Source organism: Balaenoptera borealis, assembly GCF_965194805.1.
Source record: "Balaenoptera borealis genome assembly, chromosome: 11".
NCBI lineage: Eukaryota > Metazoa > Chordata > Mammalia > Artiodactyla > Balaenopteridae > Balaenoptera > Balaenoptera borealis.
In genome coordinates this window covers 42,769,658-42,789,332 of record NC_138868.1, presented here as the reverse complement: position 1 = coordinate 42,789,332, position 19,675 = coordinate 42,769,658, and the positions used below count along the sequence as shown (strand labels likewise).

The 19,675-nt window shown below is 38.8% G+C and overlaps 1 protein-coding gene across 2 annotated transcripts in view; it reads left to right on the top strand.

Annotated features, from left to right (window-relative positions):
• SPON1 (spondin 1) overlaps window positions 1-19,675 on the top strand; it is a 271,002-nt gene that overhangs the window by 68,036 nt on the left and 183,291 nt on the right. For both annotated transcript variants that reach the window (XR_014231404.1, XM_082341465.1), the window contains exon 3: window positions 12,088-12,221. Coding sequence is in view for 1 of the 2 variants with exons in the window: in XM_082341465.1 (XP_082197591.1) it covers window positions 12,088-12,221 (134 nt within the window). In the remaining variant the exon portion in view is untranslated. The remainder of the gene's footprint in view (window positions 1-12,087; window positions 12,222-19,675) is intronic.

Genomic DNA, 19,675 nt, shown 5'->3' with positions numbered 1-19,675 from the left:
CTCAGACCACCCACTACCCAGACCAATAAGGACTTGAGGACAGCCTTCTTAAGCAACCACTGTCCCCATCACTGTCCCTGATAGGCATCCATGGTCGTGGTGCCCTGCATTGACCACTGGGCTCCTGAGATATTTTCTTACTCACATCTCACATCCCCACCCCACCCCCAGCAGAAGTCCCTTCTAATCCCAAGGCCCAAATCTAACCCCTCCTGCCAACTCCATTCCAAGCCCATGCTCATGGGACCAGTTTTCTTCTGTGGATGTCATTCCAAGTTCCTGTTCCAATTATCTGACTTATCCATGGTTCTCATGTGGGAACTGGAGCCCTGACCCTGACCACCAGCTCTGTTCTCTATCTGTGACTAGCTTTCTGCTTCCAGAAGACAAATGTCCAAGATGGCACCTATGGGGACTTCCAAATAGTATTCTCCTGGATGTCCCACTGCCATGGTCCACCCACTTGTTAGAAAGCTTGTGACTTTATCCAGGACCTTGATGTTATTTAGGTTCATCTCCTGAGGCTTATGTCTGTCGGACCCCAAAGGGTGAGACAACATAGCAGAAGAGAGAATCCATATCAGGGTTGAGGAGGGGAGCCAAAATTAGACTTAGGAAAGAAGTATTGTGTATTCAAGTCTGAAAAGAAAGTGAGGCCATAAACAGGTTGAGCGTAAATGTAGGCCATGATGCAGATTTCAAAATGGATATGGTAGGTGATTCAGGATTGTGATCAATGGAAAGTTTTGGAAACTTTGTAAGTCATGCTGATGAGGTGGCTTAGAAAGTCCCTAATATTTGAAAAGGTCTGTTCATGACCAGATGCCCAACCAATTGCCTTAATGATAGGTTGCCAAGCATTCTGGAAATCTAACCTTGTTCACCTGTCTTAACTTGGTCTACCTTACCTGGCTATCTCACCTGACTGGGTGGGGACCAGTCTCAGGTCCCTTAATTTCTCTCTCTTCTTACAGGGAGTCAAGCAGCCTCCTTGCCAGCAAATCTCCCCCAAGTGACTTTAAACTTAAACTTAACCTGAGAAGGTTTATTGTAGCCTACATTAAAAAAAAAAAAAGAAATGTTACCCATAGAATGTTGTAATGAAGTCCCTTAAAAAGAATTAGAAACCTCTTCATTTAAAGTAATACATCATCATTTTAGAAAATTTAGAAACCACAGAAAGCATAGACAGGAAGTAAAAATCACCCATAATACTACTACCAGACACCACCACCCATCATAATATGTTTTAATTTTTAGTCTCAGGTACTCAGAAAAGAAACCAGAGACTGAAATGAGTGTTGAAGCCTTTTTAAGTGACTTTCATTTAGTTGGTGGCTAACATGGTGGGTCTACTGTAGACCAGGACAAGTGTGGAGATGTTTGGGGGGTGGGGAAAAGGACAAGAACAAGTTCTGATAGGCCCAAAGCTTGTTGGAGGAAGCTGACATTTTCTGGAAAACAAACAACTTTGGGAGCATTCTCTGAATCAGAGGAAATAACCCCTTCTGTTCAATGCTCAATTACCATCTGGCAACTGAGGTTGTGCATAAACAACCATATTTACCTAAGGTGGCCTCTGTGGCTTGGCAAACATTCTTCTTTGTTTCACTGCTGGGCCAAGGTTCTGAGTCTTATCCCCCACTGGGATCTTTTTCCAGAGATACAAGCTTTCGTTTCAGACAGCCCTGAGTCAGAATCCAGACCAGATCATTTTGACTTTTATTTCCTCATCTATGAGAATAATTATTCCCATCAAGGATTCAAAGATGTGACCATGTTAAGTACCTGGCACATAGTAGGTGCTAATTAAATATTAATTCCCTTTGGCTTTCCTAATATAGTCACCCAGAACCCTCCCAAGGATTTTAAAGATTTAGGGTTAAAATTAACTGCAAAAGTTCTCTGTAACCACCAGTAAAGGGGTTCCTCATGGAGGCCAAGTGTGCCACTCCAAGAAAATCACATGGTTTGGAAATCTACCCTCACACCAATAAAGCTGCAGAAGGGAATCTAAGTACCCTTTAAGAAAATACGAAGCAGAAATACTATTTACATTTACCAAATACTTGTGTGTGTGTTGGAGTGGGATGTTTAGTTGTGGGCTGGTCCAGCGGAGGTGGTTCCATAGGACTCAGCTTGGCTAGAGAGAAATTCTCACCTAACATAAGGGAATGACACTATCAGGAGGGAGTGTGGTATAGAGGAAAGAACACGGGCATTAGAGCAGATAGGGCTGAGGTCAAACCCCGGTTCCACCACTGCGGGATTTGAACAGGTTATTTAACCCATCTGCATCACATAAGTTTCCTGAAGGACAGGCTTAATACTGCTTAATTATTGGAAGGAAATGGAAATCATATATGTAAAGTCCTTAGCCAATAGAAAGTGGTCAGAAATGCAAGCTATTATTATTATCAAGGCTATTAATAATCATCTAGAAAAACAAAATCCAAAGTCAGAAGGACTTCATCTAACTCCAGGGAGTTGTCTAAATAGGGAGTAAAGGCAGATATTGCAGCCAGGAGGTAGAGCCAGCAATCTCACAACCAAAGGGAGGGGGCATGTACATCTAGTTCTTCAGTGCACACGTCTTAGCTATCAGGCACTGTGCTAAGTGCTGAGGAAACAAAGAGAAAAAAAGCAAGAGACATAGTGTCTGCCCTCGTAGCCTACAGATTATTAGAGAGGTAGACATTAATCAAGGACTCAAACAAATGCTTGTAAAATTAAAAGAGGGCTAAAGTGTCTGAAGGGAGAGGGATGGATATATGAGAACACATAACAGGGGAAATGGCCATAGTGAAAGAGGACAGGGAAGGCTTTTCAATGAGAGGGATGAGTGAGCTGAGATGCAGAAAAGGAAGAAAGGGAAGAAGGAAAAGACGAAGGGAGAGGAGGAAGGAAGGAGGAAGAAGGAAGGGAGGGAAGAAGGAAAAGGGAATTGACTAGGCTTTTGCAGGAGAAAACAAGTGCAGAAAGCAAGGGCGGTGGGGAGATGGCACAGTATGAGGCTAGAGAAGTGGGAAGGCAGGGACTTGACTCAAGGATTTCAGTCTTGATTCTGGAAACAATGAAAAGCTGTTGAATTGTTCTAAGGAAGGAGATTATATTCGTGTTTTTAAAAGATCACTCTGGTTTGCAGTATAGAGAAAAAAATGAAGAAAGGCAAGAGAAAATGTACAAAGACCAGTTAGGATAATTTTATATTAGTTCAGATTAAAAATGATGTAGCTTAGTCTACAATAGTAGTAGGGATATTAGTCTATGGTAGTAGTAGGGATGGTAGTAGGAATTCAAGAGACATTTGGAAGGTAACATGGACAGCATTTGGATACAAAGGGTGAGAGAGGGAGAAGAGCCAAGGATGACACCTGGCGTTTCTGACTTGCACAATTAGAGCAGGACCAGGTTAGAGGGAAGATAAATTAGTTGTTGACAAGGTGTATTTGAGGTATGTTTCATCCAAGAGGAAGTGCAAGTAGAAGATAGAAGTTGGGAGATGCATGCCTAGAGCTCTGTGAAGTGGCCGAGACTGGAAATGTAAACTTGTGAATCATCCACACATAGGTAGCAATTAATGCTGTGAGTTGAAGGAGATCACCTACATAGAGGGAATAAAGTCAGAACAGGAGAGGGCTTAGGACTGAGCTTTGAGCAATTTCAAATTTAAAAGCCAGTAGAGGAGGATCAGCAACCAAAGAAAGTAGGGAGAGAGGACGGGAAAGTGGAGGTGGGGAGAGGGCAGGAAGGAGCTACGGCACAGAAGCTATGGGAGGAGAGTGCTTCAAGAAGGACTGTAGATCTGTTAGGTTAAGCACTGCAGAAGCCACTGATGGCCTTAGCTAGAGCTGTTTTAATAGTGTGATGTACGCCCCAAACACCTGGGATTGGGATGAAGATGAGTGGGATGTGAAGTGAAGACTGGAAGTATAGCCAACTCATTCAAGTTATTTGATTGTGATGGAGAGAAGAGCGAGAACACCATATCTGGAGGGGGATGAAGGGTTAACTGAAGGTGTCTTTATTTTTCAATGGGAAAGACTCAACTGTGCTTACAAGATTAATGGGAATGATTCAATTGGGGCAAAAGTTGAACCTGGAGGAGAGAAAAGGGGTAATTGTTAGAGTCAGGAAGAGGGATGGGAACAGAGCAGAGATGAAAGAGAAGTAAGGTTCCTCTGTTATAATAAGAATGAAGGAGGACAGGGTGAATGCAGGTGGGAAAGTGAAGGACTTTAAATCTGCTGACTTCTGTTTATTCTGTGAAGTAAGTGGCAAGGTAATACAATAAGAGTGAAAGAAGAGATTAATGTTGGAAGTTTGGAGAGATTGGAGATTTGAAATCATCATTGTTGACAGTGGAAGGGTAATGGTTTGCCAGATACATACAGCAATGTAGCTGGGCCAACCTGAGGCTAGCAGTCAATTAATATAGGAGACAATTGGCCTCATCACATGACTTTGTCCAGTAGCATCGAGCTCCACAGGTGTGAGTGGCTGGGATTTTATCACATCAAGAAGATAAAATGAATTGGGAGATTGGGATTGACATATATACACTAATATGTATAAAATGGATAACCAATAAGAATGTGCTGTATAAAAAAATAAATAAAATTAAATTTAAAAAAAAGATAAAATGATAGAGAAGCAAGGGAGTTTTTAGAGTATTTATACCATATATGAAAAAATAAAGATCCATAAAGATAACACAATGTTGATAAAGAAGAGCAAGGAATGAGGACTTGCCCTTCCAGATATTAAAATATATTACAGTGCTATGGTGGGGGTGGGTGGGAACCTGAGTAGAAAGCCCAGTAACAGTGTGTTTGGGAACCTGGTATACGTATGCCCCATTTGCCTGGAAAAGTCTGTTTTGCCAGTTGTCTCAGAATATTGTAATTATTAATAACAAACTTTTTCATCCTTGTTTGGACAATAAATTTTATGGTCACTCTTTATATGAGAAAGGTGGCATCACAAAGTGGAGGAAAGATGGATTGAGTGGTGTTAAAAGTAGCTCACAGAATGGACTTCTAGCTTCTAGGCCCACGGGTAAGGAGCTTAGAGGTCACCACTCCATCCTAACAAGTGAAATGCTGAGCAAACCAAAAAAGCAACAATTCTTTTTAGAGCCATCAGAGAAATGAGATCACAGGGCAAATTGCTGCCCCCAAATTGGAGAGGCAGACAGGAGGATACAGAGAATCACAACTTAACAGAGCAGAAATTTCCATGTGCCAGAGTAGGAAAACCTGAACTGCAATCAGGTAGTCCAAACTACGAAGTTCAACTACAGTTTTGAACTACAAAAAACACCTTACCTAATCGATGGATTGCTTGAGGCTCAGTGTGGACAAGTGTGAGAGTTAGAAACTCCAGAGGGGCCCAGTCATTGGCGGGGAGGGGTAATAACTTGTGGGCTTCACCTCCAGGAGATCTACCACGTCCTCACAGTGAATATCAGAGAAAAAAAATCTCATCGGGCTTCTGGCAAGGGGAGGAGAAAGGGAACTAGTTTTAAATACACCAGACATTCTGTTCTTCTCAACAAGGTCTGCTCTCAGTAGGAGCTATCTTATTAGAGCCTAACCTCCTAGAGTTTTATCAGAACCTAACCTATCTGGGGGAAGGGAAATACCCAACTCCAGCCCCCTCCAGCCATCCAGTCCCACCTAAGTGGTGGGGGGAAACTGAGACGCACACGTGAAATTCACAGTCCAGGGGTACACGTCACCAAAAGACGGAGACCTAATCATAAGGCTATAGAACACTTCCTCTCCCTGACCCCTTACCACAGGCATACTTCAAAGATATTGTTGGTTCAGTTTCAGACCACTGCAATAAAGCAAACATTGCAATAAATCTAGTCACATGAAATTTTTTTGTTTCTCAGCACATATAAAAGTTATGTTTACATTGTACTATACTCTATTAAGTGCACAGTAGCATTATGTCTAAAAAAAGGACATACCTTAATTAAAAAATACTTTACTGTTAAAAAATGCAGTGTCTCTGAAATGCAATAAAGTGAAGCCACAATAAATTGAGGTATGTCTATATGTTACTAAAGGCCTATTTACCTCAGTTCCTTTTATAGCACATCATGTCCACCTTGCAACAAAAAATTAAAAAACAAACCAAAAGGCAAAAAACATACTTGAAGAGATAGAAAAAGCATCAGAACCAGACATGGCAGTGATGTTGGAATTATCAGAGAGGGAATTTGAAACAACAATGATTAATATGCTAAGGGCTCTAATGGATAAAGTGGACAGCATGTAAGAACAGATGAGCAATGTAAGCAGAGATGGAAATCCTAAGGAAAAACCAAAAAGAAATGCTAGAGATCAAAAACCTTGTAACAGAAATGAAGAATGCCTTTGATGGGCTTATCAGTAGACTGGACACAGCTGAGGAATCTCTGAGCTTGAGGATATATCAACAAAAACTACTAAAACTGAAAAGCAGAAGAACAAAGACTGAAAAAAACAGAACAGAATATACAAGGACTATGAGAGGACTACAAAAGGCATAACATATGCATAATAGGAATACCAGGAGAAGAAAGGGAGAAAGGAACAGAAGAAATACTTGAGACAATAATGACTGAGAATTTCCTCAAATTAATATCTGACACTAAACCAAAGATCCAGGAAGCTCAGAGAACACCAAGAAAGATAATTGCCAAAAAAACTATATCCAAGCATATCATTTTTAAACTACAGAAAATTAAAGATAAACAAAAAATCCTGAAAGAAGCCAGAGGAAAAAAACACCTTACCTACAGAAGAACCAAGATAAGAATTATATACAACTTCTCAGAAACCATGCAAACAAGAAGAGAGTGGGGTGAAATATTTAATGTGTTGAGAGAAAAAAGCCACCAACTTAGAACTCAGTACGCTGTGAAATTATTCTTCAAAAGTGAAAAAGATATAGAGACTTCTTCAGACAAACAAAAATTGAGGGAATTTGTCACCAGTAGACTCGTCTTGCAAAAAATGTTTAAAAAGTTCTTTAGAGAGAAGAAAAATAATATTGGTCAGAAAGTCAGATCTCCATTTAAAAAAGGAAGAGTATTAAAGAAGGAATAAAGGAAGGTAAAATAAATTTTTTAATTTTTCTTATTCTTAATTGATCTAACAGATAATACTTTGTTCAAAATAATAATAGTAACAGTGTATTCAATTGTATATGCTTATGTCTATATATGCTTATATATGTTTATGTGTAAGTGAAATGAATGACAGCAATGATATAAGGGAAAGGAGGAAGGAATTAGGAATATTTTGTTATTATAAGGTACTTGCACTATCTTTGAAGCAGTATAGTGTTATTTGATAGCAGACTTGGATTAGTTGTAAATGTATACTGAAAACTCCAGGACAACCATTTTAAAAAGCCAAAAAAAAAAAAAAAGTATAATCGATACACTAAGGAAGGAAAACAAATAAATAGAATCATATAAAATTCTCAATTAGAACCAAAAAAGACAGAAAAAGTGTGAAAGACAGAAATAGGAACAAAGAACAAGGCAACAAATATGGTAAATATTAATCTGCCTATATCAATAATCACTTTAAATATCAGTGGTCTAAACAGATCAATTAAAAGATTGTCAGTGAATCAAAAACAAGACCCTTATATGTTGTCTATAAGAAACCCACTTTAAATATAAAGACATATATCAATAGATTAAAAGCAGGATGACAAGAAAGATATACAGTGTTAACATTAATCAAAAGAAAGCAGGAATAGCTATATTAATTTCAGGCCAAGTGGACTTCAGAGCAAGGAAAGTTATCAGGAATAAAGAGAGGCATTACATAATGATAAAGGGATCAGTACTCCAAGAAGATGTAATAATCCTTAATATGTTTGCACCTAATGACAGAGCATCAAAATGTGTGAGCTGAAAACTTACAGAACTGCAAGGAGAAATAGATGAATCCATTGTCATAGTTGTAGACTTCAATTCCCCTCTGTCAGAAATGGACAGATGTAGCAGGCAGAAAATCGGTAAGGACATAGTTCAACTCAAGAGTGCCATCAATCAGCTGGATCTAACTGACATCTATAGACTACTTCATTCAACAACAGCAGATTACACGTTCTTCTCAAGCTCACGTGGAACATTCAACAAGATGGATTGCATTCTGGGTCATAAAATACACCTTAACAAATTTAAAAAGATAGAAATCATACAATATCTGCTCTCACACCACAATAGAATTAAACTAGAAATCAAAAACAGAAAGCTGGAAAATCCCCAAATAGTTGGAGGTTAAACAACACATTTCTAACCAACACATGGGTCAAAGAAGGAATTTCAAAAGAAATTTTAAAATATTGTGAACTAAATGAAAATGAAAATACAACTTATCAAACTTTGTGTGATGCAATGAAAGCAGCACTTAAGGGAAATTTATAGCATTGAATGTACATATTAGAAAAGAAGAAAAACTTTAAATCAATAATCTAATCTTCTACTTTAGGAAACTAGAAAAAGAAAAGCAAATAATATCTAAAATAAACAAGAAAAATAATAAAAATTAGAGCAGAAATCAATGAAATTGAAAAAAGAAAGAAATCAATAGAGAAAATCAATAAAACCAAAAGCTGGTTCTTTGAAAAGATCAGTAAGATTGATAAGCCCTTAGCCAGGCTAACTGAAAAAAAAAAAAGAGGAGACACAAGTTACTAACATCAGAAATGAAAGAAGGGACATCACTACAGATCCCATGGACACTAAAGGAATAATAAGGAGTATTACAAACAACTCTATGCTCACAAATTTGATAACCTAGATGAAATGGACCAATTCCTTGAAAGACACGATCTACCAAAACTCACACAATAAGGAATAGAAAATATGAATAGGCCTATATCTTTTAAAGAAATTGAATCAATAATTAATATCCTTCCAAAACAGAAAGAACCAGACCAAGATGGGTTCACTGGTGAATTCTGCCAAACATTTAAGGAAGAAATTATACCGATTCTCTACTTCCTAACTCATTCTATGAGGCCAGCACCACCCTATTACCAAAAGTAGACAAAGACATTGCAAAGAAAGGAAAACTGCAAACCCATATCTCTCATGAACATAGATGTAAAATTCCTCAATAAAATATTAGCAAATCAAATGCAACAGTGTATAAAAAGAATAGACACCATAACCAAGTGGGATTTATCCCAGTCATGCAAGGCTGGTTCAGCATTTGAAAATCAATTAATGTAATCTATCACATCAACAGGTGAAATAAGAAAAATCACATGATCATATAAATAGATGCAGAAAAAGCATTTGACAGAATCCAACACCCATTCATGATAAAAACTCTCAGCAAACTATGAATAGAGATAAAGGTCCTTAACTTGGTAAAGAGCGTACAAAAAACCTACACTTAACATCATACTTACTGGTAGGAAACTTGAGACTTTGCTGCAAAGATCAAGAACAAGGCAAGGATGTGCCCTCTCACCACTACTTTCCAACGTCATACTGGATGTCCTAGCTAATACAACAAGACAAGATAAGGAAATCAAAGACACACAGATTGGGAAGGAAGAAATAAAGCCGTCTTTGTTTACAGATGACATGGTTGTCTACATAGGAAAATCTGAATCGACAAAAAACCTCAGGGAACTAATAAGCAATTACAACAAAAGCTTGATGATTGCCAGGAGTTGTGGGGAGGGAGGGATGAATCAGCAGAGCAGAGGATTTGTTAAGGCAGTGAAACTACTCAATACAATACTACAGTGGTGGATGCATATTATTATACCTTTGTCAAAACCCCATAGAATATGCAACACCACGAGTGAACTCTAATGTAAACTGTGGACTTCGGGTGATGATGTGTCAGTGTAGGTTTCTGTAGGTTTATCAGTTGTAACAAATGTACCACTCTGATGCCTGATGTTGATAATGGGGAAGGTTGTGCATGTGTGGGAACAGGGGGTATATGGGAACTCTCTGTACTTTCTGCTCAATTTTGCTGTGAGTGTAAAACTGTTCTAAAAAAATCTGTTTACTAATTTGTTTTGAAGTAGCTCACAGTATGGAGAAAATAGAGTTGGATCCCTACTCCATCACATTAAAAAGTAAATTCTAAATGGATTGAAGGCCTAAGTGTGAAAATAAAATTATAAAGCTAATGGAAGAAAATACTAGAGAATATCTTTGTGATCTCAGTGTTTTTAGCAAGACCAAAAAAGTGCAAGCCATAGGAGAGAAATTGATCAATTTGATTAGATGGAAATTATTGAAGAATTCCAAAGATAAGATGAATGCCTGGGTGACAAAGATATTTGTAAATGATGAGCATTTCATATCTGGAAAGTCCTACAAATAGACAAGAAAAAGAAAAATCCACTGGTAAATATTCTGAGTAGGCAGTTCACAGGAGAAACATGATAAATTCATGAAGAGATGCTCAAATTTGCTAGTATTAAATGAAAACAAGATACTACTTTACATCCATCAGATTGGAAACAATTAGAAAGTCCAATAATCACAAGTACTAGTGAGGATATGGGGAAACGGGAACAGTTATGCATAGCTTATAGAATGAAAGTAGGTAAAGCCATTTTGCGGAACAATCTGGAACTACTTAGTGAAATTAATATGATTATACCCACAACCTCACAACCAAGCAGTCCCACTGCATGGTTTATATTGCTGAGAAACTCATGTAGGTTCATAAGCAGAGCAGCATGAGGATTTGTATTACAGCAATGTTTGTCGAGGCAAAGAGCTGGAAGTCAGTTAAGTGCTCCTCACTGGGAGAATAAGTAAAATGTGGTCTATGGGTGCAGTGGAGTACTAAGCAGCAGTCAGTAGCAGTGTTACATTCACAGGTAGTAACATTGACATATCTCAAAATTATAAGATTAAGTGAAAGAAGTATTAAAATACAAAACAACTCTATGTAACTTCAAGTAAATTATACACACACATATATATGTATATATATGTATATGTGTATATATAGATATTCAGAAGGACATATATTAAATACTTAGGAATGAGTGGTAAACAAAGGAAGGAAATGAGAGACGTATAAAGAATATAGAGATAAACAAAACGTTGCTTTTGCTTTGCACAGTGATGAAAGTATATGATGTGACTTAATTTTTTACCTGCTTTCCTAAAAAAAGAGGAATTAAAAAATGTTTTTAAATAAAATAAATACAATATGGATATAATGATCTCATTAAATTGTATTTGAAAATTAAATGAGTAATTCATATAAAGCACTTAGCTTAGTACCTAGCCTACACTAAACACCCAATAAATGTTCTCTATTAATGTTAGTAGCACCACTCATGACACAGCTACTACCAATCAGTTGGAGTTGGCACTTAAGACCCATTGGATTTAGATGATTTCCCCCAAAAGATCTGTTCAGGTCTAACAGTTTGTGGTTCTACGAGAGGGATAGGCAAGTCCTGGCTGCAGACCCAGAAGCAAGCAGGAGAAATGGTGAAAACAGCCTTGGGGAGTGGGAATGGCTACCAGCTTCTTTGCAGTGTCATAGGAAATCTTGATGGTTAACTTGGGAGAACACCAGTATAAGGCACAAATTAAGAAAGGAGAGGCTGCAGGAGTAAACAGTGCTATAGTGCTGGGCGACTTTATGTACTTTGGTATACTTACTCCAAAGGGGGGTTTTCTTTTAGCATTTTAATTTCAAGCTATAAAATTGAATCACAGCATCTAGGTATATAGTGTTTGCTTTGGATTATCTCTCCCCCACCCTCCTCCTTCCCTGAAGTGGGACACAGGTTGTTGTAGTGAAATGAGCAAGATCATCACCTAGTGGCCTGTCCCTCAAAGTGCTGACAAAAGATCCTGGTCCCAGAGATCGGAGAACAGGTGCTACATCCTTGCCCTTACGTTAATTCAACAAGCATTAAGTGGGACTCAACGCCAGGCACTATTCTGGTGTCTTGGGGATGTAGAACTACTAACAGAAAATGACAGATTTAAAAATAAAATTAAGGAAGTGTCAACACGGAAACTTCCCAAAGTGACATTGCATTTTAATGTGTTTATTTTCCACTGGTTTTCCACAGATCATAGATGAAGAAGAAACACAATTTATGAGTAATTGCCCCGTTGCGGTCACCGAAAGCACCCCACGGAGGAGGACGCGGATCCAGGTGTTCTGGATAGCGCCACCTGCAGGAACCGGCTGTGTGATTCTAAAGTAAGTGAACAAAGGAATCCTTGGAACATTTCACTCCCCTTCCCTGTGCTCTCTCAAAGTCTCCATGGTGCGGTTGCAGAAGGAAAAGTGCCTTTATTGGGGCATCAGACAAGTTGTATCATCTCTCCGCCCTCCCTTATCTCGACTCTAAAACAGGACTATGGGCGGTCTTTTTGTAAAGTGCTATGGAAAGAATCAATCACCTGAATCTCTATTTTCTTCCCATACAAATGATCTGCTGGTTACTCTCTATCTTCCTAGAGATAATGATCCTATGGCTGGTCAAGAAAATTATGACCCAGGCGAGGATAATTTTTGGCTTCCTCCATCTTGAATACACCCCCTATCCTTAAGCTGTGCTAGGCTGACCTGAGACCTGACTATAACCTCCGTTGGCCCCAGGCTCTGCTTTATGATCCTGTCTTCTTCCTTCTCCCATCAAAATTGCCCTCTTGCACCGCTTCCTGTGGGGCATCTTGATCCTCATCTTGGTGAGTTACAATAGATGATGAGAGGTATGAGCCAGCCAATGGTTTTCCCCTGAAAGGTAGCATTATCTCAAACCTGTGCTTCCAAAATTGTATGTTATAGAATGATGTTCAGGGAGATGTAAATAGGTGGGCAGGAAATCAATTTCTATGGTTAAATAATTTTGGAAAATGCTGTATGCTATATATCTCCTTCTTGCAGATTCACAACATATATTAGCATATTGAAGGTTTTGCAAAGTCCTGCCAAAAAGAAGTCTGTTTAACTTGGTTTCACCCAGCATTTGCCAAACTCGACTGCAAAGCTCCTTTTTTGCTGAGACATCTATTAACGTTAAGTAGTTTGAGAAATGTGGCTATAACCTGTTTTAAATACATTTTAAGGCTCTATAGAGTGATGCTGGGAATTTTAGGATTTCAGACAGGCAAATAGTCATGGGTAGATAGGCAAGGCTCCAATGCCAGCATCCAAGAAACCCTTTTTCCTGGAGTTAGCGGCTGGGAACTTCCCAACCATCTTCTACTTCTTTCAATCCCCTAAGGCCTTATGTATATATTTGGTTCATTTGTCTGAACCTGTGGCAGGTGGACATTTCTAAAGACTTAGAACTACAGCCCATCCCTGAGGAGAGACTGATAAGCAGGCATCCCTCCTAGGCTCTCCAGCCCCTGCAGTTTCTGGACCCAGCTGTGCCTGGCTTATGGGAGGAAAAAAAAAGCTCGCAGAGATTTCTGGAAGCCTCTGTCCATTGTCCAGACTCAGTCTTGTCTTTGGCCTCTTTTTGCTGCCATCTGTATGGACATCATTTATTTTTTTCTTAGTTTAATGCAAGCTGAGCATCCTTCCTCAGATTCCTTGAGAAGTTTGGCTTTTGGCACTAATCTACATTGGTGATTTTTTTTTAATTTAGAAGTAGAATTTATGTGTAAGTATAAATCCCAATATATAACATGTATCTAGTATCTAGTTGCAATGTGGGAGAAGGCCTTGTAGGAATAAACGAAGACCACTGAACTGAGAAAAGAGGCTATTTATTCAGAGCTTGCTATGTAGCAAGGAAGTCAGCTGCCATCACTAGCATTTGACAGAGACTCAAAGGCAGGCAGAGGAGTGGGAAAGTTTTACAGTGAAAAATAAGAGAAGACTGTGGGTACTTTCTGACTGGAGATTGTTGGCATGGGGAAGCTGAGAGCGAGCTAACTAGAAATGGAGCATCTGATGTGATTGGTTTGGAGAGCATATTAGGCTTTCTCTGACTGGCCCTGAGATGGAAATAGAGGAGGCAGTGGGGCAAGAATTAGAGAGTTGACATCATTAGATGAGTCATCGTTAGAGAGTTGCCCAAGTCCTAACCGTTCTGGACTAATGGCTGCAGACGTTGTAGTTTGGCTTCCCAGGCCATTTACTGCAGAGGTTGGGGGTCAGAGTTCTATCGTCACTGTCATATACAGCCTGGCCTTTGTCCATTAGTATATTCAGTCTCTCAGCCTGGAGACCGGGTTCTCAGCTTGGCTTTCCAGTACCCACACCCCTGCCCATGGCAGCCCTATCACTCCACAGAGACTGGGGCTCTCCAATATCAGATCTGTGTGATGAGTCTTCCTGCTCTAAAACCCTTATCCCTTTGGTGTAGATCTCTGATTTTCTTTGACTTATTGTTCTCACAAACCAGAAGCCTTTGATCTTCCTGGTGGAAGCCAAAAAGTCATCTCTTGTTTACCGTTAACAATGAACATATGTGAACATATGTTTATCCATTAACAATAAACAAATGTGGCTTGTTCAGTCACTCATTCTTTCAGTAAATGTAACTGAGCTTCTATTTGCACAGACGTCCACAGTGTACAGGCAACTGAAGTTAAGATCTTGGCCCTCAAGGTTCTCACAGGCCAAATGGAGGAGAAAGAAAGGGACAACCAGTACTGTCTACCATGAAGTCAGCTGCACATCTAGCAGGCTTTGTCTAATTTAATCTTCACAACAAACTTCGCCCTTGTATGCAGGAGGAGACAAGTCCCAGTGAATTAGGCAAGTTTCTTGAAGTCACACTTCCATTTAATGCTAAAGCCCCATGTTCTTCCTTTTATCTTTTTCTGAAGGAATTAAATGTAATCTACAATTATTCACTAAAGAAATCATTTTGTAGGTAAGATGTAAATACATTCACATTGTAAAATTTCAAACAATACAGAAAATAGTGAAATACAGAAAAATACAGAATACAAAAAGAGTGAAAAATCCCTGACATTTCTCCCAATAAATCCCACAGTCTTCTACCCCAAAGTAGCAATAGATATCAATTTGGCTTGTATTTGTTAGACTTTTATCTGTGAGTTTATATGCATATAAAAAAACATACAAGTACCCTTTACACAAATGGTATCATGGTCTACCTGATGTCCTGGAATTAAATGGGTTTTCACTAAATAAAAGGTATTAGAGATATTTCCAGGTCAGAACATATGGATCTATCTCTTTTTTTAAACTGTTGCATATAATCTACTGTGCAAATGTGTTAGTTATTCCACAGTTGATGGACATTTAGATTGTTTCCAGTTTTTTACTATTACCAATAATGCTATAATAAACATCCTTATACATACCTCTTAGAACAAATATGCAAGTTTTTATCCATGGTAGCTGCCAAGAAGTAGGATCTTAAGGGATGGACATTTATAATTTTAATAGACACTGCCAGATTTTCCTCCAAAAAGCTTGCCAACTTAAACACTCTCCCTGACTGTGAACAAGAGAGCCTGTTTCCTTACTTGCTCAACAACTCTTTTTTTTTTTTTTAATTTGGCTGCACCAGGTCTTAGTTGTGGCATGTGGGATCTTTAGTTGTGGCATGCGGGATCTTTAGTTGGGGCATGTGAACTCTTAGTTGTAGCATGTGGGATCTAGTTCCCTGACCAGGGATTGAACCTGGGCCCCCTGCATTGGGAGTGTGGAGTCTTATCCACTGGACCACCAGGGAAGTTCCTCAACAACTCTTGATGTTTATCATTCTTTAAAGTCTGCCCATCTGATAGTTAAAAATGGTGTCTTGTGGTAATTTATATTTTCCTGATTACTAGTAATTTTATGAATCTTTTCAAATATTTATTCCATTTTTATTTCCTCTTTGTGAATGGCCCATTCATATTCTTGTCCATTATTCTAATAATGTTTCTTTTAAAAATTGATGTTTATATATTTCCATATATTTATATATAAAATATATGTGTATATTATATGTATAAAATACATTTTATATTATGTATTTTATATATAAACATATGTAAATATATAATTTAATATATTTAAAATATATTTATGTTTAAAATTGATCCTTATATGATACAGATAATAACACTTTGTTATAAATTTCAAATATTCCTCTCCATCTTTCTCTTAACTTTGCTTATGAGTATCTAATCATCCAAAAATTTGAAATTTTGTTTTAGTCAAATGTATCCATCCTTCTTATGAATTTTGATTTGTATCTTGTCTAAAAATAATCTTCCTACACCCAAGGTTATAAATATATTCCCATATTGTTAATATTTTTATGGGTTTAAAAATAAATTTAGGTCTTTAATCTTCCTGGAATTTAATTTTGTGAATAATATGGTATCAATAAGCCTCAAGAGAAAATAGATGACATGCTCCACATGAGGTGCCAAAGGGTCGTTGAATCAGGGGTCTGATTATGATGGTGTGGCCAAAATAAAAGTGAGAGGAGCCTTTAGCACCCATGTCTGAAGGGGCAAAAGGAGCGTGCAGAGGACGGGGCAGAGAAGACCACCATCTCCCAGGGACTGAGAACTTCAGTTAAGGGAAGCTACTAGCCTGAGGTGACCCACAGGGATCCCAGGCTTGATTCCCTGTCAATTCTCCCTTTTGACCTTGACTCCAACCACGAGGACAACAAAGCCTCGTTGATAGAGTCCACACAGATTCTCCTCTCCCGCAAAGAACAGGGTACAGAAGGTTGAAGAAAGTAGCTGGAGGGACAGACCAGAGCTGTCCAGCACAGCTGGGAAATGAAAATCTACCTATTTTTTCTCAAAATGGCTAGGTAGTTGTTTCACATCCATTTATCAAATAGTCTGTCCTTTCCCTTATTGTTTGAAATGCTACTTTAACAAATATAAAATTTTTATACATGTCTGTTCTGTTCTGTTGATCTTTTTATCCCTTCACGAAACCCACACCATTTTATAGCATAATTTTATTTTATGTTTTGATAGCAAGTCATCGCTCATTAATCTTCTGGTTCAAAATGTTCATGGCCATTCAAGCAGATTCATAATTCCAGATGAATCATAGAATGAGTTTGCTGTGTTTAATAAAAACTTATATTGGGATTTTGAATGGTGTTGCAAACCCTACGATATGTTTTTATATCGTAGCATCCTAAAATGTGTTTTCCCAGTTAGAAATATGGAATATCCCCCTCTTCAGGTCTTTTATGTCCTTCAGGAAAGTCATGTAATTTTTCCTCATTTGAATTAAACATTCTTGTGAGGTTTTTTTTTCCCCCACAGGTATTTTATACTTTTATTGCTTTCGTGAATGGGCTCTTTTTTCCTGTTAAAGTTTCTAATCATTGATTGCTTGTGTTTAGGAAAGCTATTGATTCTTGTACCTTGAGTTTGCGTTTAGACAGTGCTGAACTCTCTTGATAGTTCTAATGCTTATTTTTCATTTTGGGGGGAAATAATGAATAAATATACCTTTGTATCTTTTTCATGTTTTAGTTTATTATCTATCACCTCTAGTACAATATTAAATAGTGGTATTCATGCTTATTCCTGATTTTAGTGGAAATACTCTTATAATTCACTTTTAAGTATAACAGGAAGTACAGGTATCAAACTGATGCCTTGAATCAAGTTGAGAAATACCTTTATCTAGATGGGAAAGTTTCCTTCTTTTTCTTGTGGAAGGTGGTGTTGGAGAAACCAATCAACCAACCAGTATTCCATGTGTCCAGAGTTGACCATCACTGAGAAAAACTCAGAGTATAAACAAGGATCCTGACTTTCAAGACACTTTCCTGAAGTCTAGTTGTGGTGTAAATAAAAATATGTATGCAAAACTTAGCTAACCCAAGACAGACATGAACTGGGGACAAATTAAACATGGTTAGTCAGAAAGTAGATGAACGAAGAATGTAATAATGGGAGCACCAGAGCTCCTTAGAAAGGTTAGTTTATATCTTGAAGGCAGTAGTAGGGTGTGGATAAATGGACAGAAGGGAAAAGGTCATTCCAGGTGAAGGGAGTGAACAGAGTGAAACTAATGTGAGAACTTAGAGGTGAGAGTAAATATGGAGGCACTGGGAGACAGTAAACAGACAGACTTGGTGAGATTAGAAGGGTCATTGGGGGCCGAAATCCATTGCTAAATCATGCAGGTTCTCCAATGTCAAGATGAAGAGGTTGAACTTGATTCAAGAGGAACAAGGGAGCCATTAGTGGATTAAACAGTGGACTGACATGCTAGAAGGAAGATTCACTAAAAAAATTAGTCTGGATGCTTACATCTTTGCTTTCCTGGCAGCAAATTCCAGGAAAGATGAAAGGGGAGACACTAACTTTGTTGCAGAGCCCTCACTTTCAAAAATGGGCATTTGTGTTGCTGTGTTTGGGTAATATTCCTGGGAGAAGGCAGACTGGTAGTGTAAGCTGCAGAGTCTGCTAAATATCTGTAGATGACAGCTCTGAAGCCCACATAGCTGGTTATGTTCCTTTGCCCAGGAGGGCTGGGAAGGGAAGCACATAGCAATTACAACTTTCCTTTTGGCACAAACCTGACACCATTTCCATTTTCCATTTGGATGCAAAGATTTGAACATTTCTAAATTACAGGCTTTTAAGACATCCCTCCTTATAGCTTTCTCCCTACAAATGAATGACCCAGCACTTAAAGTTTCCGTGGCATGCTTCAACGCTGCAAACTGTTACAGCAAAGTGGTGACTGATTGAAAGAAAAAGCCTCTGTGAATAGAATAGATGTTTACAGACCCCATCGGAGGGAAGTCCTATCCTCTTAAGTCTGATACAAGTTTTGTCCCTTGAAGTGATCTTGTCTTTCCATACCTTCACTACATACATTTATTACTAGACTTCTGGCACCCACTTGTCACTTCTTGGGAGGGTTTGAGATGTGGGTTGCCTTACCCTGGAGGAGATAGTCACTTGGTGAACCATTTGGGGAATTCAACCTTATGAAACAGTGATTGGTTGCAGGCAGTAATAACAGCCCAGAGCCCTGCTCTAGGTGCCTTATAAATACTCATTTAATCCCCAGAGCAACCCTATGAAGTGGATACTAAAGAGGATGCTAAGGCACAGAGAGGTTAAGTCACTTGCCCAAGGTCACAGGGTAAGTGGCAGAGCTGGGATTTAAACAGAGAAGCATCTGGGTTCCGGAGCCTGTGATCTTAGTACTGTACTCTACCATCTCAGGCAGGTCAAGTTCAGCTGCAGCTTCTCCTTCTCCCCCAACATGATTAGTTGCCATAACTGCCTCTTCTTTCTCTCAATTGCTTTACATTCACTGCCTTATTCACAGGCACTTCTTGCCTCACTATTGCAGGAACCTTGTACTGCTCACACTAGTTCCTTGCCCTGTGATGCTGCCTCTTACTGGTATAAGAATTGCTGTCCTCATACGCAGCTGAGTCACACCGCTTACATAACAAGCTTGAAGGGGGCTCTCCATCACCTTCCAGATCAAGTCCAGAATCCTGATCAGAGCATGTTAGTCTCCCTATGTCCTTTACCAGAGTCCCTGACCAGCCTCTTCTTCCACTGAATCCCTCCATGAACACTGTTCTCTTGCCATTCTTGTCTGCTCACTCTCTTGATAACATTTATGGAGCACCTACTGCATGCAGTCAATGAGGATTCAGAGACTGTCTCTGAGAATGTCACAGTCTAGGGGTGAAACACAAAACAAATCAAGTCCACAGTCCT